This window comes from Schistocerca serialis, chromosome 1, assembly GCF_023864345.2.
Source record: "Schistocerca serialis cubense isolate TAMUIC-IGC-003099 chromosome 1, iqSchSeri2.2, whole genome shotgun sequence".
Taxonomy (NCBI): domain Eukaryota; kingdom Metazoa; phylum Arthropoda; class Insecta; order Orthoptera; family Acrididae; genus Schistocerca; species Schistocerca serialis.
This window is the reverse complement of record NC_064638.1, coordinates 106,874,225-106,896,653: the sequence shown is the minus strand read 5'-3', so window position 1 is coordinate 106,896,653 and position 22,429 is coordinate 106,874,225. Positions and strand designations below refer to the sequence as shown.

Genomic DNA, 22,429 nt, shown 5'->3' with positions numbered 1-22,429 from the left:
CTCACTCTTGGCGGATGTCTTCAACCATCTCAATCTTGTCTGTCTCAATACCGGCACCCCGACTTTCCTCTCGGACTCTACTCATACCTACTCCCACTTGGACCTCTCGATCTGTTCTACCACTCTTGCCCGTCGGTTCGAGTGGTATGTCCTTTCTGACACCTATTCGAGCGACCACTTCCCCTGTGTCGTTCGTCTCCTGCACCACACCCCATCCCCACGTCCTTCGAGCTGGAACATACTGAAAGCTGACTGGAGACTTTACTCCTCCCTGGCGACCTTTCCGGACCACGATTTTCCCAGTTGTGACAGTCAGGTCGAATACCTAACGGCTTCCCCCTGCGGGTCCGGTAATTAGAATAGGCCCGAGGTATTCCTGCCTATCGTAAGACGCGACTAAAAGGAGTCCCTCCCCCTCACGGGGGTAGTTAGCGCCTGCGTCCGGAGACGGACGGTTCCACGACCTCTATTTGTGGTCATCTTGCTTTTTCACTTCTCGTTTCTTCCTATCTTTGCTTGGTTCCTTTCTTTGCTCTTCTCCACCTCACTGTCTTCCTTACTCTTTCCCCCGCAAAATCTCCTTGCCTTCTCATTGCTTCTTCTCCTTGCCTTCTCATTGCTTCTTCTCCTTGCCTTCTCCTTGCCTTCTCATTGCTTCTTCTCCTTGCCTTCTCCTTGCCTTCTCCTTGCCTTCTCCTTGCCTTCTCCTTGCCTTCTCCTTGCCTTCTCCTCCTTGCCTTCTCCTCCTTGCCTTCTCCTCCTTGCCTTCTCCTCCTTGCCTTCTCCTCCTTGCCTTCTCCTCCTTGCCTTCTCCTCCTTGCCTTCTCCTCCTTGCCTTCTCCTCCTTGCCTTCTCCTCCTTGCCTTCTCCTCCTTGCCTTCTCCTCCTTGCCTTCTCCTCCTTGCCTTCTCCTCCTTGCCTTCTCCTCCTTGCCTTCTCCTCCTTGCCTTCTCCTCCTTGCCTTCTCCTCCTTGCCTTCTCCTCCTTGCCTTCTCCTCCTTGCCTTCTCCTCCTTGCCTTCTCCTCCTTGCCTTCTCCTCCTTGCCTTCTCCTCCTTGCCTTCTCCTCCTTGCCTTCTCCTCCTTGCCTTCTCCTCCTTGCCTTCTCCTCCTTGCCTTCTCCTCCTTGCCTTCTCCTCCTTGCCTTCTCCTCCTTGCCTTCTCCTCCTTGCCTTCTCCTCCTTGCCTTCTCCTCCTTGCCTTCTCCTCCTTGCCTTCTCCTCCTTGCCTTCTCCTCCTTGCCTTCTCCTCCTTGCCTTCTCCTCCTTGCCTTCTCCTCCTTGCCTTCTCCTCCTTGCCTTCTCCTCCTTGCCTTCTCCTCCTTGCCTTCTCCTCCTTGCCTTCTCCTCCTTGCCTTCTCCTCATTGCCTTCTCCTCATTGCCTTCTCCTCATTGCCTTCTCCTCATTGCCTTCTCCTCATTGCCTTCTCCTCATTGCCTTCTCCTCCTTGCCTTCTCCTCCTTGCCTTCTCTGGTCTCCGCCTCGGCGTTTGAGACAGTCTGTCCTCTCTCTCTCTCTCTCTCTCTCTCTCTCTCTCTCTCTCTCTCTCTCTCTCTCTCTATCTCTCTCCTTTTTTCCTCTTCTTCCTTCCTCCCTGTGCGCGCCTGAAGACCGACCCACGCGTTCACACGCGTAGCCGGTGACGGGGTAACGCGTAATTCCCCACCCTGGGTAGACATGTAAGGCACGCGCGTACCCCCTGGTAAAGGCCAGGCCCGGGGAGGGGTGATTGCCTGAGCTGATACCTTCTGACCATGCCGATTGGTCCCTCCGTCTGTTTCTCGGGAGGTGTGACCTGAGGTGTAAACATTCACCTAAGGCGGGACTGCCTTTCAGGCACAAAAACTGCTTTGGGCCACACTCTTGTACACGTTCCCTGTGCGGGTGGAGGCTCACCGAACTTTGAATTCGTCTCGTGGTGTGGTCTATACTCGCTCCCTCGACGGATTGACAGACGAGCAGATTCAATCATTCCTCGCTGAGCAGGGCGTGACGGCTGTCCATAGGGTCATGAAAAAGGTCAACAATGACCTTGTACCGACCCAGACACTTTTCTTGACCTTTGATAGTGTCAAGCTGCCATCGCGCATCAAGGCGGGCTACGAGGTTATTTCTGTTCGCTACTATGTCCCGACACCTACGCGCTGTTACCAGTGTCAGCGTTTCAATCACACTCGACAGTCTTGTTCCAATGCGGCTAAATGTGTCACTTGTGGCAGGGATGCCCATGATGGTGACTGTCCACTTCCGTCACCTCATTGAGTGAACTGTCAGGGTGACCATGCCGCATCCTCCCGCGACTGTCCTGTCTATAAGGAAGAACGCTGTATCCAAGAAATTCGGGTCAAAGAGAAAGTGTCCACCTCGGCTGCTCGCAAGCTATTGGCTAGTAGGAAGCCCACGCTGCTCCCAGCGGGGAAATACAGTACTGTCCTCGCTTCTCCTCGGACTACCAGGGAGGTGGCAACCCAGACATGCGATCTGACCTTCAGCACCACGGTCGTCCGTTCGGCCAGTGCTAAGATCGCCCAGTCGACGTCTCCTCTTCCTCCCGTCACCCCTCAGACGCAAGCACCTTCATCAGCCTCTGCCAAGACGAAGACCCAGAAGTCAGATGCACGGGCCTTCAAGAAGGAACCGTCCCGTGCAGACTTCCTACGTACCTCGACCTCCCAGCCTTCGACCGGTACTTCGACCAGTACTTCGACCAAACGTCCTTCCAAGAAGGCGCATACGAAGCACAGTTCTCCTTCTCCGTCACGGCGCATTTCTTCTCCTGCGCCACCCAGCGGTTGCCGCCCCAGGCCGTCATCCGTTTCGCCTGACCGCACCGCTGGTAGCTGAACATCTGGCCGTTCACCGGCGGAGGAATCTCCCCCTCCCGGCCATCTTCCCAAGATGGCCGATGAACCTATAGACCCAATGGACGATGACTGTCCGCCTACTGATAGCGGCGGCAGTGCTCGCTCGAAGCCAGGCCCTCAGCGGCCTTCGAGGTGACCCCTTCTTTAGTCTTCCTTTTCTTCTTACGATGGCACTTATTCACTGGAATATTCGCAGCTTTCGCTCCAACCTAGAGGACTTGACGTTGCTGCTCCGCTTGCACCGTCCGCTCGTCGTAACCCTCCAGGAAACGAAGCTACGCCCATGCGATCAAATTGCCTTGGCACACTACACCTCTGTGCGTTTTGACCTACCCCCTGTGGTAGGTATCCCGGCCCATGGAGGGGTTATGTTGCTGGTCCGGGATGATATTTACTACGATCCCATCACGTTGCACACCGGCCTGCAGGCAGTAGCCATCCGCATCACTCTCCCCAGTTTTACATTTTCCATTTGTACCGTTTACACTCCATCGTCATCTGCCGTTACCAGGGCAGACATGATGCAACTTATTGCTCAGCTACCTGCACCATTTTTGTTAACTGGAGACTTCAATGCCCACCATCCCCTTTGGGGCTCTCCAGCATTCTGCCCGAGGGGCTCCCTGTTAGCAGACCTTTTCAACCAGCTCAACCTTGTCTGCCTCAATACTGGCGCCCCTACTTTTCTTTCGGACACATCTCACACCTATTCCCATTTAGACCTCTCCATATATACTCCCCAACTGGCACGCCGGTTTGAGTGGTATGCACTTTCTGATACATATTCGAGCGACCACTTCCCGTGTGTTATCCATCTCTTGCAGCATACCCCCTCTCCGTGCTCCTCTAGTTGGACCATCTCCAAGGCAGACTGGGGGCTCTTCTCTTCCAGGGCGACCTTTCAGGATCAAACCTTAACAAGCTGCGATCGTCAGGTCGCACACCTCACGGAAGTCATTCTCGCTGCTGCTGAATATTCCATACCTCACCCTACTTCTTCTCCACGTCGCGTACCGATCCCCTGGTGGACCGCAGCATGTAGAGATGCTTTACGTGCTCGTCGACGTGCTTTACGCACCTTTAAACGCCACCCTACAGTGGCGAATTGTATCAATTATAAACGATTACGTGCTCAGTGTCGTCGTGTTATTAAAGACAGCAAGAAAGCCAGCTGGGCTGCTTTCACAAGCACCTTCAACAGTTTTACTCCTTCTTCTGTTGTCTGGGGTAGCCTGCGCCGGTTATCTGGCACTAAGGTCCACTCACCAGTTTCTGGCTTGACGGGCGCGAATGACGTCCTTGTGGCCCCTGAGGATGTCTCCAATGCCTTCGGCCGCTTTTTCGCCGAGGTTTCGAGCTCCGCTCATTACCACCCTGCCTTCCTCCCCCGCAAACAGGCAGAGGAGGCTAGGCCACCTAACTTCCGCTCCTCGAATCGTGAAAGTTATAATGCCCCATTCACCATGCGGGAACTCGAAAACACGCTTGGCCGATCACGGTCCTCCGCTCCAGGTCCTGATTCTATTCATATTCAGATGCTGAAGAACCTTTCTCCTGCGGGTAAAGGTTTTCTTCTTCGTACTTACAATCGCATCCGGATTGAGGGACATGTCCCCGCATGCTGGCGCGAGTCTATTGTTGTCCCGATTCCTAAGCCGGGGAAGGACAAGCACTTGCCTTCCAGTTATCGACCCATCTCGCTTACCAGCTGTGTCTGTAAAGTGATGGAGCGAATGGTTAACTCTCGGTAGGTTTGGCTGCTCGAGTCTCGACGCCTACTTACCAATGTACAATGTGGATTTCGTAGGCGCCGCTCTGCTGTTGACCATCTGGTGACCTTGTCGACCTTCATTATGAATAACTTATTGCGGAAGCGCCCGACCGCAGCTGTGTTCTTTGATTTGGAGAAGGCTTACGACACCTGTTGGAGGGCGGGCATTCTCTGCACCATGCATACATGGGGCCTTCGCGGTCGCCTCCCTCTTTTTATTCGTTCCTTTTTAATGGATCGACAGTTCAGGGTACGCGTGGGTTCTGTCCTGTCAGACACCTTTCACCAGGAGAATGGGGTGCCACGGGGCTCAGTTTTGAGCGTCGCTCTCTTCGCCATAGCGATCAATCCAATAATGGATTGCCTCCCAGCTGATGTATCAGGCTCCCTTTTCGTAGACGATTTTACCATCTATTGCAGCGCGCAGCGTACGTGTTTCCTGGAGCGCTGTCTTCAGCGTTCTCTTGACCGTCTTTACTCCTGGAGTGTCGCCAATGGCTTCCGTTTTTCTGCCGAGAAGACGGTCTGTATTAACTTCTGGCGCTACAAAGAGTTTCCCCCACCGTCCTTACGACTCGGTCCCGTTGCTCTCCCATTCGTGGAGACAACAAAATTTTTAGGTCTTACATTTGACAGGAAACTTAGTTGGTCTCCACATGTGTCATATTTGGCTGCCCGTTGTGCCCGTTCTCTAAATGTCCTCCGTGTTCTCAGTGGTATGTCGTGGGGAGCGGATCGAACCGTCCTGCTTCGTCTATATCGGTCGATCGTCCGCTCCAAGCTGGATTATGGGAGCTTCGTATACTCCTCTGCACGGCCATCCATCTTACGCCGCCTCAACTCCATACAACATCGGGGTTTACGACTTGCGATAGGAGCGTTTTATACTAGTCCCGTCGAGAGTCTTCATGCTGACGCTGGTGAGTTGCCACTCACCTACCGGCGCGATATACTGCTTTGTCGGTATGCCTGTCGGCTACTGGCAATGCCCGACCACCCGTCTTATTGTTCCTTTTTTGATGACTCTCTCGACAGTCAATACGGGTTGTATGTCTCTGCCCTGCTACCCCCTGGAGTTCGCTTTCGTCGCCTCCTTCAACACCTTAATTTTTCACTCCCTGCAACCTTTCGAGTGGGCGAGAGCCACACGCCACCTTGGCTCCAGGCTCAGGTTCGCGTCCACCTTGACCTCTGCTTGCTCCCGAAGGAGGTTACCCCCGGTTCCGTCTACCACTCCCGTTTTATCGAACTTCGTTCGAAGTTCGTTAATATGACCTTCATTTATACAGATGGCCCTAAGACCAATGACGGGGTTGGGTGTACCTTTATTGTCGGGGCACAAAGTTTCAAATACCGGCTCCATGGCCTTTGTTTGGTCTTCACAGCTGAGCTCTTTGCCCTCTACCAGGCTGTCCTTTACATCTGCCGCCACCGACATTCTGCATATGTCATCTGCTCCGATTCCCTGAGCGCTATCCAGAGCCTCAGTGATCCGTACCCGGTTCGCCCTTTCGTGCACCGGATCCAACGCTCTCTTCAGCAGCTGGTGGACGTCGGTTCTCCGGTTAGCTTTATGTGGGTTCCTGGCCATGTCGGTATCCGTGGGAATGAAGCTGCAGATGCCGCGGCCAAGGCTGCGGTCCTCCAGCCTCGGACAGCATCTTGTTGTGTCCCTTCGTCCGATTGTAGCAGGGAAATTTGTCGGCGCATTTTATCGCAGTGGCATGCCGCTTGGGCTGCACTCACAGACAACAAACTTCGGGCCCTGAAACCTCTTCCCGTAGCTTGGACGTCCTCCTCACGCCCTTTTCGGCGGGAGGAGGTCGTTTTGGCCCGGTTACGAATTGGCCACTGCCGGTTCAGCCATCGCCATCTGCTGACGGCTGCGCCGGCGCCGCTCTGCCCCTGTGGGCAAATGCTGACTTTCTGCCATATTTTAACGGTCTGTCCGGATTTTAACACCCTGCGTCTTGATCTTGGCCTGCCATGTACTGTAGAAGCCATTTTAGCGGATGACCCACGAGCAGCTGCTCGCGTTCTTCATTTTATCAATTTTACAACCCTCTCAAAGGACATTTGATTCTGCTGTTTTCCTTTTTTAATCCTATGCCTGTCAGTCTGTCTTTTATCGTGTTTTCCGTTTCGTTGCTGTTTTAAACTTGTGACTCGGGGTGCATTCCTCATGTAGTCTGGGCGCTAATGACCGTTGAAGTTGTGCGCCCTAAAACCACAAAAAAAAACCTCACGGCTGTTATCATCAATGCTGCCGAACGTTCCATTCCTCGTACTTCTTCTTCTTCACGTCGCGTTTCCGTCCCCTGGTGGAACGAGACTTGTAGGGACGCTATCCGTGCTCGAAGACGTGCTTTACGCACCTTTCGCCGCCATCCTACGTTGGCGAATTGTATTGAATACAAACGACTCCGAGCGCAATGCCGTAGAGTCATCAAAGACAGCAAAAAAGCTTGTTGGGCCTCTTTCACCAGCTCCTTTAACAGTTTTACTCCCTCTTCGGTCGTTTGGGGTGGCCTGCGCCGGCTGTCGGGCATTAAGGCCCACTCCTCAGTACCTGGCCTGACCGCAGGTAATGAGGTCCTTGTTGAACCCGTGGCTGTCTCCAACGCCTTTGGCCGCTTTTTCGCGGAGGTTTCAAGCTCCGCCCATTACCATCCTGCATTCCTTCCCAGGAAAGAGACAGAAGAGGCTCAGCGACCTTCCTTCCACTCGCTGAATCTGGAAACTTATAATGCCCCCTTTACTATGCGGGAACTCGAACGTGCGCTTGCACTGCCCCGGTCCTCTGCTCCGGGGCCAGATGCCATTCACGTTCAGATGCTGGCACACCTTTCTCCGGCGGGCAAAAGCTTCCTTCTTCGTACCTACAATCGCGTCTGGACCGAAGGTCAAGTCACCATGCGTTGGCGTGACGCCGTTGTTGTTCCTATACCCAAACCCGGGAAGGATAGACACCTTCCTTCTACCTCCCAGGCGGTCCACAACTCTTTTGTGGACACGTGCGTAGCGAGCACGGGACCCCGAGCTAATGTGGCCCTCCTTCCTTTCCGGGCCGCATCCCTCCCCGTCCCCCATCTTCGCCCCCCCCCCCTCACCTCTGGCTCTTTCCTTCCCTTTCTCCCCCTCTGGGAGTATGGTTTGTGCCTACGTCCGGAGACGGACGCTCGAAACTGTTCCAAATTCCTTGCTTTTACACTTGCAGGTCCTCGTCCTTCCTCTGTCCTTCTTTTCCTTCCCTCTTCTCCTTGCCCTTTTCTCCGCTGCGGCGTTTGAGACCCCCTTTTCCTTCCTTTCCCTTTCTCTTTTTTCCTCCCTGTGCGTGTCTGAAGGCCGACCCACGCACTTCCATGCGTAGCCGGTGACGGGGTAACGCGTAATTCCCCGCCCCGGGTAGACAGGTAGGACACGTACGTACCCCCTGGTAACGGCCAGGCCCAGGGAGGGGTGATTACCCGAGCTGATACCTTCCGAAAGTGCCGATTGGTCCCTCCGTCCGTTTGTCGGGAGGTGTGACCTGAGGTGTGAAGAATCACCTAAGGCGGGTGAGCCCTCGGTGAGGGCCCCCACAAGGGGGGAGCGCGCCATCGGAGACGCCGGTAATCATGGGGGATTCTTCCGCAATGGTTTCCTCACCTTCCACTATGTCTGCTCACAAACGTAAGTTCACTGAGTCTCAGCCACAGTCAGTTCTTCCATCGTTGCCACAGTTCCTTGTTGTTTCTCGGTCTGACGAAGGTCACGACTTTTCCACGGTCAACCCTTTCATTATTCAGAACGGTGTCGACGCAATTGCGGGTCCTGTAAAGTCTTGTTCCAAATTACGGAATGGTACCCTGTTGTTAGTTACACACAGTGCCCTCCAGGCTCAAAAATTGCTGCGTACTTCTCTGCTCCACACCTTCCCTGTCCGGGTGGAACCGCACCATACCTTAAATTCCTCACGTGCAGTCGTTTATACACGCTCCCTCGATGGATTGTCTGACGAAGAAATTCAGCACTACCTGTCTGACCAGGGCGTCACCGCTGTTCATCGGGTTATGAAAAGGGTTGACTCGAACATCATTCCAACCCGCACTGTCTTCTTGACATTTGACAAAGTTCAACTCCCATCAAAAATCAAAGCAGGCTATGAGATAATTTCCGTTCGCCCTTATGTCCCAAACCCTACGCGTTGCTATCGATGTCAGCGGTTCAATCACACCAGCCAGTCCTGTTCCAATCCGGCCAAATGTGTTACGTGTGGCAGGGATGCCCATGAGGGTGCTTGTCCACCTCCATCCCCTCGCTGCATCAACTGTATGGGTGACCACGCTGCTTCCTCTCGAGATTGCCCTGTTTTTAAGGACGAAAAGCTGATCCAGGAAATAAGAGTGAAGGAAAAGGTGTCGACCTTTGCTGCTCGAAAGTTACTCGCCAGTCGACAGCCCACCGTGCCTCAGAAAGGAAAATACTGCGCTGTCCTTGCTTCTCCTCGGCCAACAAAGGAGGCGGCCACGCAGACTTGCGACCTCACGTTTAGTACCACGGTCGTCAGATCGGCCAGCGCAAAGATCGCCCGTTCAACCTCACCTCTTTCGCCTGCCCACTCTATGGCTCACCCTTCGTCGGGTTCTGCTAAATCTCTTCTGCTAAAAGTCTTCAAAAAAAGAGCATTCTCGTGAAGAGTTTTTACGTACTGCAACTTCACAACCATCGGTTCCTCCTTCATCTAAACATACCTCCAAGAAGGCTACGAAGAAACACAGTTCCTCTCCTTCTCCGCCAAGGCGTGTCCCATCTACAGCACCACCTGGCGGAAATCGCCCTCGGCCATCTTCTATGTCGCCGAGGCGCACTGTTGGTGGCCGGTCAACTGGCCGATCGTTGGTGGCAGGAGCTGCTCCTGACCAACCTATGGATCAGGATCTTCTGCCTTCAACTGAATGCCATTCCATCCTGTCGGTCGCAAGCTCTGAGCAGTCGTTGAGTTGACAGCACCCTTGGTCACGTTCCTCCATTTCTGTTCACCCTATGTCCATTATCCACTGGAATATCCGCGGCATTCGCGCCAATCGGGAGGAATTGTCGATCCTCTTACGATCCTACTCGCCGGTCATCTTCTGTCTTCAGGAAACAAAGCTGCGTCCCCATGACCGCTTTGTTCTCCCTCATTTTCAGTCCGTCCGATATGACCTCCCCTCTGTCGAAGGCACTCCAGCCCATGGAGGACTCATGATTCTGCTCCATGATACTCTCCATTATCACCCAATCCCCTTCAACACTTCCTTCCAAGCTGTCGCCGTCCGTCTTTCCCTTTCTGGACCCCCCAGGGGGTCCACAACTCTTTTGTGGATACGTGCGTGGCGAGCACGGGGCCCCGAGCCATTGCAGCCTTCTTTCTCTCCCGGGCTGCATTTCCTTTCCTTTCCCTTCCCCTCCTTTCCCCTCCATGCTCCTTTCCCCTCACCCTCTCCTCTCTCTCTCTATTGGTGTCCTTGCTTATGTTGGCCCCCGCTATCCTCCTGGTTCTGTTGGTTCTACACTCCGGCTTTTTTTTGCGTAATCATCTCCTCCTTTTGGCGTTCCTTGGTCCCCCTCTGGGGTTTGACCTCCATTCCAAAATTTCACTTCCGTAGTGTGAGCCATTTGGGGAAGAGCACCTTACCTAGTGTCTCCGACGTGTGCCCTCATAGTACATTCCACCTTTTCTTTTACGTCGTTGTCTGATGCTAGGGTGCATAGCCAGCACGGTAGCCAGCCCGTGTGGTGGGGTCGGTATGTACCCTTTTGGTTGAGCCCCCTGAACACACAGGGATCACACTTCTGATACCTGAGCTGTGACCTCCTCATGCATGCCTTGGAGTGGTTGCTCGTCATCCTGGAGCATCGGAACTCCCGGCAATGGCCGCCGTGCCAGACGGCCCTTGCTGTGGCTGGGTGGCGCCCGTGAGGAGAGCCCCTGATCGGAGTGGGTGGTATCAGGGCGGACGCTATGCAGATGAAACGCATACGGGTCCAAAACTCTGGCTGCTCTTCTGCGGCCGTCTCTCTGCGTGGTACTGATTCCTCAAGTGCTGCTTCTCTTGCCCCTTCGGCCTTCCCTTCCGTGGCTACCCCCTGGGAGGAGGGTCAGGCGCGTCGTCTAGGGGCAAAACCTTTCCCCCGTTATCTAGTTTGCACCAGGACTGATGGAGATACTTTCACCAGTGTCAAACCTTTATTCTTTGTGGAACACATTGAAGACAAGTTCGGCGAAGTGGACTCCCTGAGCAAGATGCGGTCGGGTTCGTTACTGATAAAAACTGCTTCGGCCGCCCAATCTGCGGCCCTTCGTGCCTGTACCCATCTTGGCACAATTCCCGTGTCCATTACCCCTCACCAGTCTCTAAATATGGTACAAGGTGTGATTTTTCACAGAGACCTCATCCTTCAAACTGATGAGGAACTTCGGGACAATCTCGGACGGCGGGGTGTTCACTTTGTTCGGCGTGTTCAGAAGGGTCCTAAAGATAATCGTATTGACACTGGTGCCTTTATCCTGGCCTTTGAAGGGGATCCCTTCCTGAGAAAGTTAAGATTATGGTCTATCGCTGTGATGTGAAGCCGTACATCCCACCTCCTATGCGGTGTTTTAAGTGCTTGCGTTTTGGCCACATGTCTTCTCGCTGTACCCAGGACCCTCTCTGTGGTGACTGTGGACGTCCACTCCATGAGGGGAGTCCCTGTGTTCCCCCTCCTGTGTGTGTAAATTGTCGTGGTAGTCATTCTCCTCGTTCAGCAGATTACCCCGTCTATAAGAAAGAAAAAAAGATACAGGAGTATAAGTCTCTTGATCGTTTAAGCTACACAGAGGCCCGTAAGAAATACGCACGATTGCACCCTGTGTCCATGACATCTAGTTACGCCTTGGTTACATCTTCATCCCTTCCTCCCCCTTCCTTACCCCCATCCCGGACCCCTCTCCTTCCCCCCTCCCCTGCGGCTCCCACACCTTCTCCTCTGGGCGCTGCTCCCCCTCCCCAGCCGGAGAAGTGTCCCACTCCTTCGGCGTCTGCCGGTCAAGGGCGCCTCTCCCGGGATGCCCCTTCCCGGCACCTTCCAGGTCAAAGGTCTGCTGCAGCGCGGCGACCGCGAGAGCCGCGGTCTATCGGCCCCCCGGTCGCCCGGTCTCTTTCTGTTCCTGATCTTGCTGCAGCTGGCTCCATTATGCCACACAGCCCTCCTCGATCTCAGCCTGAAAAGAAGAAGAAACATAAGTCCCGGGACAAGGAGCCTCTGGTGTCACCAGAGGTCCCTCCCCCCTGCGGGTCCGGGGATTAGAATAGGCCCGCGGTATTCCTGCCTGTCGTAAGAGGCGACTAAAAGGAGTCCATCCCCCTCACGGGGGTAGTACGCGCCTGCGTCCGGAGACGGACGGTTCCACGACCTATCATCGTGGTCCTTTTGGTTTTTTCACTTCTCGTTTCTTCCTTCCTTTTGTTGGCTCCTTTCTTTGCTCTTCTCCACCTCACTGTCTTCCTTACTCTTTCCCTTGCCTTCTCCTTGCCTTCTCATTGCCTTTTTCTCCTTGCCTTTTTCTCCTTGCCTTCTCATTGCCTTTTCTCCTTGCCTTCTCATTGCCTTCTTCTCCTTGCCTTCTTATTGCCTTCTTCCCCTTGCTTTCTCATTGCCTTCTTCTCCTTGCCTTCTCTGGTCTCCGCCTCGGCGTTTGAGACAGTCTGTCCTCTTTCTCCCTCTCTCTCTTCTTTTTCCTCTTCTTCCTTCCTCCCTGTGCGTGTCTGAAGGCCGACCCACGCGTTCGCACGCGTAGCCGGTGACGGGGTAACGCGTAAGTCCCCGCCCTGGGTAGACATGTAAGGCACGCGCGTACCCCCTGGTAAAGGCCAGGCCCGGGGAGGGGTGATTGCCTGAGCTGATACCTTCTGACCATGCCGATTGGTCCCTCCGTCTGTTTCTCGGGAGGTGTGACCTGAGGTGTAAACATTCACCTAAGGCGGGAGTGCCCTCTGAGAGGGTCCCCACAAGGAAGGAGCGCGCCATCGGAGACGCTGGCAATCATGGGGGATTCCTCCGCAATGGATTCTACTCCATCTCTTTCGACTTCGACCCAAAAACGGAAACGTGACCAGCCAACAGTGACAAAAGTACTACCGCCTGCCCCACAGTTCCTCGTAGTTTCTCGAACTGAGGACGGAAAGGATTTTTCCTCTGTCAACCCTTTCGTTATTCAGAAGGGCGTAGATGCCATAGCCGGATCTGTCAAATCCTGTACCAGGTTGCGTAACGGCACCTTATTACTGGAAACTGAGAATGCCTTTCAGGCACAAAAACTGCTTCGGGCCACCCTCCTGTACACGTTCCCTGTCCGGGTGGAGGCCCACCGAACTTTGAATTCGTCTCGTGGTGTGGTCTATACTGACTCCCTCGACGGATTGACTGACGAGGAGCTTCAATCATTCCTCGCTGAGCAGGGCGTGACGGCTGTCCATAGGGTCATGAAAAAGGTCAACAATGACCTTGTACCGACCCGGACACTTTTCTTGACCTTCGATAGTGTTAAGCTGCCATCGCGCATCAAGGCGGGCTACGAGGTTATTTCTGTTCGCCCCTATATCCCGACACCTACGCGCTGCTACCAGTGTCAGCGTTTCAATCACACTCGACAGTCTTGTTCCAATGCGGCTAAATGTGTCACCTGTGGCAGGGATGCCCATGAGGGTGACTGTCCACCTCCGTCTCCTCGTTGTGTGAACTGTCAGGGTGACCATGCAGCATCCTCCCGCGACTGTCCTGTCTATAAGGAAGAACGCTGTATCCAGGAAATTCGGGTCAAAGAGAAAGTGTCCACCTCGGCTGCTCGCAAGCTATTGGCTAGTAGGAAGCCCACGCTGCTCCCAGCGGGGAAATACAGTACTGTCCTCGCCTCTCCTCGGACTACCCGGGAGGTAGCAACCCAGACATGCGATCTGACCTTCAGCACCACGGTCGTCCGTTCGGCCAGTGCTAAGATCGCGCGGTCGACGTCTCCTCTTCCTCCCATCACCCCACAGACACGAGCACCTTCTTCAGCTTCTGCCAAAACGAAGACACCGAAGTCAGATGCACGGGCCTTCAAGAAGGAACCATCCCGTGCAGACTTCCTCCGTACCTCGACCTCACAGCCTTCGACCGGTACTTCCACTCCACGTCCTTCCAAAAAGGCGCATAGGAAGCACAGTTCTCCTTCCCCGCCACGGCGCATTTCTTCTCTTGCGCCACCCAGCGGCTGCCGCCCCAGGCCGTCATCCGTTTCGCCTGGCCGCACCGCTGGTCGCCGTACATCTGGCCGTTCACTGGCGGAGGAAGCTCCCCCTCCCGGCCATCCTCCCGAGATGGCCGATGACCCTATAGACCCAATGGACGATGACTGTCCGCCTACTGATAGCGGCGGCAGTGCTCGCTCGAAGCCAGGCCCTAAGCGGCCTTCGAGGTGACCACTTCTCTCATCTTTCTTTTCTTACGATGGCACTTATTCACTGGAATATTCGCAGCATTCGCTCCAACCGAGAGGACTTGAAGTTGCTGCTCCGCTTGCACCGTCCGCTTGTCGTAGCCCTCCAGGAAACGAAGCTACGCCCATGCGATCAAATTGCCTTGGCACACTACACCTCTGTGCGTTTTGACCTACCCCCTGTGGTAGGTATCCCAGCTCATGGAGGGGTTATGTTGCTGGTCCGGGATGATATTTACTACGATCCCATCACGTTGCACACCGGCCTGCAGGCAGTTGCCATCCGCATTACTCTCCCCACTTTTACGTTTTCCTTTTGTACCGTTTACACTCCATCGTCATCTGTCGTTACCAGGGCAGACGTGATGCAACTTATTGCTCAGCTACCTGCACCATTTTTGTTAACTGGAGACTTCAATGCCCACCATCCCCTTTGGGGCTCTCCAGCATCCTGCCCGAGGGGCTCCTTGTTAGCAGACCTTTTCAACCAGCTCGATCTTGTCTGCCTCAATACTGGCGCCCCTACTTTTCTTTCGGACACATCTCACACCTATTCCCATTTAGACCTCTCTATATGTACTCCCCAACTTGCACGCCGGTTTGAGTGGTATGCACTTTCTGATACATATTCGAGCGACCATTTCCCGTGTGTTATCCATCTCCTGCAGCATACTCCCTCTCCGTGCTCCTCTCGTTGGACCATCTCCAAGGCAGACTGGGAGCTCTTCTCTTCCAGGGCTACCTTTCAGGATCAAACCTTCACAAGCTGCGATCGTCAGGTCGCACACCTCACGGAAGTCATTCTCGCTGCTGCTGAATATTCCATCCCTCACCCTACTTCTTCTCCACGTCGCGTACCGGTCCCCTGGTGGACCGCAGCATGTAGAGATGCTTTACGTGCTCGTCGACGTGCTTTACGCACCTTTAAGCGCCACCCTACAGTGGCGAATTGTATTAATTATAAACGATTACGTGCTCAGTGTCGTCGTATTATTAAAGAAAGCAAGAAAGCCAGCTGGGCTGCTTTCACAAGCACCTTCAACAGTTCTACCCCTTCTTCTGTTGTCTGGGGTAGCCTGCGCCGGCTATCTGGCACTAAGGTCCACTCACCAGTTTCTGGCTTGAAGGTCGCGAATGAAGTCCTTGTGGCCCCTGAGGCTGTCTCCAATGCCTTCGGCCGCTTTTTCGCCGAGGTTTCGAGCTCCGCTCATTACCACCCTGCCTTCCTCCCCCGCAAACAGGCAGAGGAGGCTAGGCCACCTGACTTCCGCTCCTCGAATTGTGAAAGTTATAATGCCCCATTCACCATGCGGGAACTCGAAACCGCACTTGGCCGATCACGGTCCTCCGCTCCAGGGCCTGATTCTATTCATATTCAGATGCTGAAGAACCTTTCTCCTGCGGGTAAAGGTTTTCTTCTTCGTACATACAATCGCATCTGGATTGAGGGACATGTTCCCGCATGCTGGCGCGAGTCTATTGTTGTCCCGATTCCTAAGCCGGGGAAGGACAAGCACTTGCCTTCCAGTTATCGACCTATCTCGCTTACCAGCTGTGTCTGTAAAGTGATGGAGCGAATGGTTAACTCTCGATTGGTTTGGCTGCTCGAGTCTCGACGCCTACTTACCAATGTACAATGTGGATTTCGACGGCGCCGCTCTGCTGTTGACCATCTGGTTACCTTGTCGACCTTCATTATGAATAACTTCTTGCGGAAGCGCCCGACCGCGGCTGTGTTCTTTGATTTGGAGAAGGCTTACGACACCTGTTGGAGGGCGGGCATTCTCCGCACCATGCATACATGGGGCTTTCGCGGTCGCCTCCCTCTTTTTATTCATTCCTTTTTAATGGATCGACAGTTTCGGGTACGTGTGGGTTCTGTCCTGTCCGACACCTTTCGCCAGGAGAATGGGGTGCCACAGGGCTCAGTTTTGAGCGTCGCTCTCTTCGCCATCGCGATCAATCCAATAATGGATTGCCTCCCAGCTGATGTATCAGGCTCCCTTTTCGTGGACGATTTTACCATCTATTGCAGCGCGCAGTGTGCACGTGTCCTGGAGCGCTGTCTTCAGCGTTCTCTTGACCGTCTTTACTCCTGGAGTGTCGCCAATGGCTTCCGTTTTTCTGCCGAGAAGACGGTCTGTATTAACTTCTGGCGCTACAAAGAGTTTCTCCCACCATCCTTACGACTCGGTCCCGTTGCTGTCCCACTCGTGGAGACAATCAAATTTTTAGGCCTTACCTTTGACAGGAAACTTAGCTGGTCTCCACATGTGTCATATTTGGCCGCCCGTTGTACCCGTTCTTTAAATGTCCTCCGTGTTCTCAGTGGTATGTCGTGGGGAGCGGATCGAACCGTCCTACTTCGTCTATATCGGTCGATCGTCCGCTCCAAGCTGGATTATGGGAGCTTCGTATACTCCTCTGCACGGCCATCCATCTTACGCCGCCTCAACTCCATACAACATCGGGGTTTACGACTTGCGATCGGAGCATTTTATACCAGTCCCGTAGAGAGTCTTCATGCTGACGCTGGCGAATTGCCACTCACCTACCGGCGCGATATACTGCTTTGTCGGTATGCCTGTCGGCTACTGTCAATGCCCGACCATCCGTCTTATCGTTCCTTTTTTGACGACTCTCTTGACCTTCAATACGGGTTGTATGTCTCTGCCTTGCTACCCCCTGGAGTTCGTTTTCGTCGCCTCCTTCAACACCTTCATTTTTCACTCCCTGCAACCTTCCGAGTGGGCGAGAGCCGCACGCCACCTTGGCTCCAGGCTCAGGTCCGCGTTCACCTCGACCTCAGCTCGCTCCCAAAAGAGGTCACCCCCGGTTCGGTCTACCACTCCCGTTTTTTGGAACTTCGTTCGAAGTTCAACAACATGACTTTCATTTATACAGATGGCTCTAAGACCAATGACGGGGTCGGGTGTTCCTTTATTGTCGGGGCACAAAGTTTCCAATACCGGCTCCATGGCCATTGTTCGGTCTTCACAGCTGAGCTCTTTGCCCTCTACCAGGCTGTTCTTTACATCTGCCGCCACCGACATTCTGCTTATGTCATCTGCTCAGATTCCCTGAGCGCCATCCAGAGCCTCAGTGATCCGTACCCGGTTCACCCTTTCGTACACCGGATCCAACGCTCTCTTCAGCAGCTGGTGGACGTTGGTACGCCGGTTAGCTTTATGTGGGTTCCTGGCCATGTCGGTATCCCTGGGAACGAAGCTGCAGATGCCGCGGCCAAGGCTGCGGTCCTCCAGCCTCGGACAGCTTCTTGTTGTGTCCCTTCGTCCGATTTTAGCAGGGTCCTTTGTCGGCGCGTTGTGTCGCTGTGGCATGCCGATTGGGCTGCCCTTACCGACAACAAGCTTCGGGCCTTAAAACCTCTTCCCGTGGCTTGGACGTCCTCCTCACGCCCTTCTCGGCGGGAGGAGGTCGTTTTAGCAAGGTTAAGAATTGGACACTGCCGGTTCAGCCATCGCCATCTGCTGACGGCTGCGCCGGCGCCGTTCTGCCCATGTGGGCACTTGCTGACGGTTAGACACATTTTAATGTCCTGTCCTGATCTTAACACACTGCGCCTCGATCTTAACCTGCCTAATACTTTCGATGCCATTTTAGCGGATGACCCACGAGCAGCTGCTCGTGTTCTTTGTTTTATCAATTTGACACACCTCGCTAAGGACATTTGATGATGTTTTTTAATCCTATGCCTGTCAGTCTCTTTTATTGTGTTTTCCCTTTTAGTTGTTGTTGTCAACTTGTGCCTCGCGGTGCATTCTTAGAGTAGTCAGGGCGCTAATGACCAGTGAAGTTGTGCGCCCGAAAACCACAAAAAAAAAAAAAAAAAAAAAAAAAAACCAGAGGTCCCTTCCCCGGCTTCACAACCGGATTCTGACCTGTCGTTTATGGATGTCGCCCCCTCCTTGTCGGTGACGGGTGGGGACCCGGCGGTATGACTGGATTTAGCGTGTTCAGCCCTCATTTAAACCATCGTTCTGTGGTTCTCCAGTGGAATTGTAATGGCTACTATCGTCACCTTCCGGAATTGAAATCCCTTCTTTCGTCCTACTCAGCAGCTTGTGTGGTTCTCCAGGAATCTCATTTTACTGATGCTCACTCACCGACCCTCCGTGGGTTCCGTGTTTTCTGTCGAAATCGGGTCGGACCCTTGCGGGCTTCTGGTGGCGTTTGTACGTTAGTCCGTACAGACATTGCTAGCACGTGGATTCCTCTCCACACTACATTGGAAGCGGTTGCTGTTAGGGTCCACTTAGACTCTGCAGTCACAGTATGCAATCTTTATCTCCTTCCTGACAGGACTCTTACACCTGCTGCCTTAACCACCCTTCTTCAGCAACTTCCTCCTCCCTTCCTCCTCCTTGGGGATTTTAATGCTCATCATCCTTTGTGGGGCAGTGCCTTTCCATCTAGACGAGGTCTTCTTATAGACCAATTTATTGCAGACCACGACCTATGCCTTCTTAATGATGGCTCCCCTACTCATTTCAGTGCTGGTCATGGTACCTTTTCTGCCATTGATCTTTCTCTTTCTTCTCCCTCTCTCCTCCCTTCATTACACTGGTCGCCACACGACGACCTTTGTGATAGTGACCATTTCCCGTTGATTATCACGCTCCCTTCCCGCTCCCCGATGGACAGGTTACCTCGTTGGTCATTCCACCGCGCCGATTGGCCTCTATATACTGCACAGGTCGAGTTTTCTCCCTCTTTGTTGGGTTGTATTGATGACGTCCTACGTGACGTGTCTGCCGCGATTGTTCGCGCTGCTAACCTTGCTGTCCCGCGCTCATCTGGACAATTTCGTCGTCGGCAAGTCCCGTGGTGGAGTACGGCCATTGCTATTGCCATCCGTGATCGCCGTCGAGCTTTGCAACACTTTAAGAGGCACCCATCTGTAGCCAGCCTTTCTACCTTTAAGCGCCTTCGCGCTAAAGCCCGTTATTTAATTAAACAGAGCAAACGGATATGTTGGGAACGATTCGTTTCTTCCCTTGGTTCCACTGCCCCTCTGTCACGGGTATGGGCTACACTTAGCTCTCTCCAAGGTTGCCATCGGCAGTCCACCCTCCCAGGCCTTCACCTCCCAGATGGCATTTGTACGGACCCATTAGTTCTCGCAGAACATCTTGCAACCCATTTTGCAGTGGCATCAGCGTCGGCCTCCTATCCAGCTGCTTTCCTTCATCAAAAACAGCAGGCTGAAGCTGTCACCTTATGTTTCACCACTTGTGGGTCAGAATCTTACAACGAACCTTTCACTGAATGGGAATTTCTTTCTGCTCTATCTTCTTCTCATGATACGGCCCCTGGCCCAGATTCCATTCATAACCAGCTGCTTCAACATCTCAGTGCTCCACAACGGCACCATCTTCTTCGGGTGTTTAACCGTATCTGGCTCCAGGGTGACTTCCCTTCTCAGTGGAGGGATAGCATTGTGGTTCCTGTCCTTAAGCCTGGTCAGAACCCCCTATCTGTTGACAGCTATCGGCCAATTAGTTTGACCAATGTTGGTTGTAAGTTACTTGAACGGCTGGTAGCCCGTCGGCTCACTTGGGTCCTCGAATCTCGGGATCTATTGTCCCCTTACCAGTGTGGCTTTCGAGAGGGACGATCTCCAATCGATCATTTGCTTCGCTTGGAATCCGCAGTTCGGCAGGCTTTTTCCCAGCGCCGCCATTTGGTTGCAGTGTTTTTTGACCTTCGCAAGGCCTATGACACGGCCTGGCGCCATCACATCTTACTAACCCTTCATCAGTGGGGTCTTCGGGGCCCACTCCCGATTTTTATCCGCCAGTTCCTGATCCATCGGTCATTCAGAGTTCGAGTTGGTACTGCTTTTAGTTCTCCACGGACCCAGGAGACGGGCATCCCACAGGGTTCTGTCTTGAGTGTCCTTCTTTTCCTCATTGCTATCGATGGACTTGTGGCCTCTGTCGGTCCCTTGGTCGCCCCTGCCCTGTATGTGGATGATTTCTGCATTTGGGTTAGTTCCTCCTCGATGCCATCTGCAGAACGGCAGCTCCAGGTGGCTATACGGCGTGCCTCTGCATGGACCCTCTCACACGGGTTTCAATTCTCTCCTTTAAAATCGCGGGTGGTCCACTTCTGTCGCCGTACTACGGTCCACCCTGATCCAGAGCTCTATCTCGCTGCACAAAGATTGCCTGTGGTTCCACAGTTTCGTTTCCTAGGTCTTCTTTTCGACAACAAGCTCACTTGGCTGCCCCATATCAGACTCCTGAAGGTAGGATGTTTCCGAAAACTCAATGTCCTTCGCTTCCTTGCCCACTCCTCTTGGGGTGCGGACCGTTCCCTCCTCCTCCGTCTTTATCGTGCTCTAGTTCTGTCACGTTTGGACTATGGTTGTCAAGTTTATGGTTCAGCTGCTCCTTCCACGCTGCACGTGCTGGATCCAGTCCACCATCGTGGTATCCGTTTGGCCACCGGTGCATTCCCTACGAGCCCTGTTGATAGTCTCTTGGTTGAAGCTGGGATCCCCCCCCTTTCTGTTCGGCGGTCCCAGCTTCTGGTGTCTTATGCCCTTACTATCCGTTCTTCTCCCGCTCATCCTTCCTATTCTATCCTATTCCCAGACCATGGACGTCGCCCGCCTGACTCCCGCCCTCGGGCGGGTTTACCGGTTGGGCTGCGCCTTGCGTCTCTTACCCGTGATTTTCGGCTTCCTTCTTTGTCCTGTCTTCCTCGCTCCCTCCCCTCCACCCCTCCTTGGTTAGTTCCTCGGCCTCGAATTCGGATGGATCTCCGCCGCGGTCCGAAAGATTCCACCCCCCCGGTGGTGTTCCGTTCCTTTTTCCGCCAAATTTTATGGGAGTTTCGGGATGCTGTTGTTTTTTACACTGATGGCTCTAAATCTGCTGATCATGTTGGGTATGCCTTCACGTCCTTTGTTGGAACGGAAAATCATCTACTGCCACCCTCATGTGGGGTGTTTACTGCGGAATTGATGGCAATTTCCCGGGCCCTTACCTTTATTAAACAATCCCAACACAACCGCGTTTTGTTATGTACGGACTCGTTGAGTGGCCTTGTTGCTATTGACCGGTGTTTTTCGCGCCATCCCTTGGTCTCTGCCATCCATGACCATCTCGCTGATCTTCACCGTGCTGCTTGTTCCATTGATTTCCTATGGGTCCCGGGCCATGTGGGTATCCCGGGTAATGAGCTCGCTGATCGTTTGGCTGGGGGAGCAGTTACTTACCCCCCGTTTTCTGTAACCCCTCCTGCAGCGGATTTACGGCTTCACATCAAATCCCACTTTGCACAGTCATGGGCCAATTCTTGGGAGGCTACTCCACTGTCTAATAAACTTCGTGCCATTAAGGTGAATCCAGGCCCATGGCGTTCTTCCTTTAGCCTCTCCCGCAAGGACTCGACCACACTGTGTCGTCTCCGCATTGGCCATACCAGGCTGACCCATGGTTTCCTTTTGCGTGATGAGCCACCCCCGCTATGTGGTTGTGGAGCCTTCCAGTCAGTGGCCCACATTTTGGTTGAATGCCCCCTTCTTTTGGCTCTGCGTGCTAAGTACAGACTCCCCCACACTTTACCTTTGATGTTGGCTGACGATTCCCGGATGGTCTCTCTGGTTCTAGGTTTCCTCCGGGAGAGTGGTTTTTATTCTCAGTTTTAAAGTTTTTAATCTCCCTCTGGTGTTGGGGCGGGGCGGTGAGTGTTTGGGTGTCTCCCACTGTAGGCAGTGTTCAGAGATTCCCGATTCACCTCCCTGACCGGAATCCTCTTTTCTTTCCCTTTTACTCTGTTTTTACCCCTTCTTTTTAAGGCTTGGTTAGTTTTTCTATTCCCATCCGTACTTTCTGCATTATAGCAGTTGTACCTTTTAAGACACAGGTGGTCTTGCTTATGCTGCTTCAGCATAGTGTTGGGTCCGTTCTCTTGCCAACTTCCTTCATTTGTTTTTACTAATGACAACGTGACTGCCCTTTTACGTTTCCCCTTTTTCTGTTTTATTTTTCTGACTATACTGAGATGTCCCGTTAGCAGAATGGAGTCTATTTGAAACAAGGGACTGATGACCTTGCTGTTTGGTCCCTTTACCCTCAAACAACCAACCAACCAACCAACCCTTTCTGGATACACGTTCTCTCTTTGTACGGTATACATTCCATCGTCTACGCCAATGGCACGAGCTGATCTCCTTCATCTTCTTGATCAGCTTCCACCCCCCTATTAGCTGGTTGGGGACTTCAATGCCCACCACCCGCTTTGGGGATCTCCACATCCTTGTCTACGTGGCTCACTATT

The 22,429-nt window shown here is 53.5% G+C and overlaps 2 protein-coding genes across 2 annotated transcripts in view; one reads left to right on the top strand and one right to left on the bottom strand.

Annotated features, from left to right (window-relative positions):
• Positions 1-613: 613 nt before the first annotated feature.
• LOC126428861 (uncharacterized) lies at positions 614-12,246 on the bottom strand. The gene is made up of 2 exons (XM_050090418.1): positions 12,153-12,246; positions 614-1,269 (listed from the first exon to the last, which is right to left on the bottom strand). The coding sequence occupies exons 1-2, from the start codon at positions 12,244-12,246 to the stop codon at positions 614-616; spliced, it is 750 nt and encodes a 249-aa protein (XP_049946375.1).
• A 4,473-nt stretch (positions 12,247-16,719) lies between these two features.
• Positions 16,720-22,429, top strand: part of LOC126462772 (uncharacterized) — a 154,945-nt gene continuing 149,235 nt past the window's right edge. The window contains exon 1 of the mRNA XM_050096098.1: positions 16,720-16,859. Coding sequence (XP_049952055.1) covers positions 16,720-16,859 — 140 coding nt within the window. The remainder of the gene's footprint in view (positions 16,860-22,429) is intronic.

What these genes read in the sequence shown, in the direction of transcription:
- LOC126428861 (XM_050090418.1), bottom strand. Translation starts at nt 12,246, where the DNA reads ATGAGAAGGCAAGGAGAAAAGGCAATGAGAAGGCAAGGAGAAAAAGGC. An exon ending in AGGAGAAGGCAAGGGAAAGA is followed by an intron (nt 1,270 to 12,152) that starts GTAAGGAAGACA and finishes AAGGAGGAGAAG; the next exon opens with GCAAGGAGGAGAAGGCAAGG.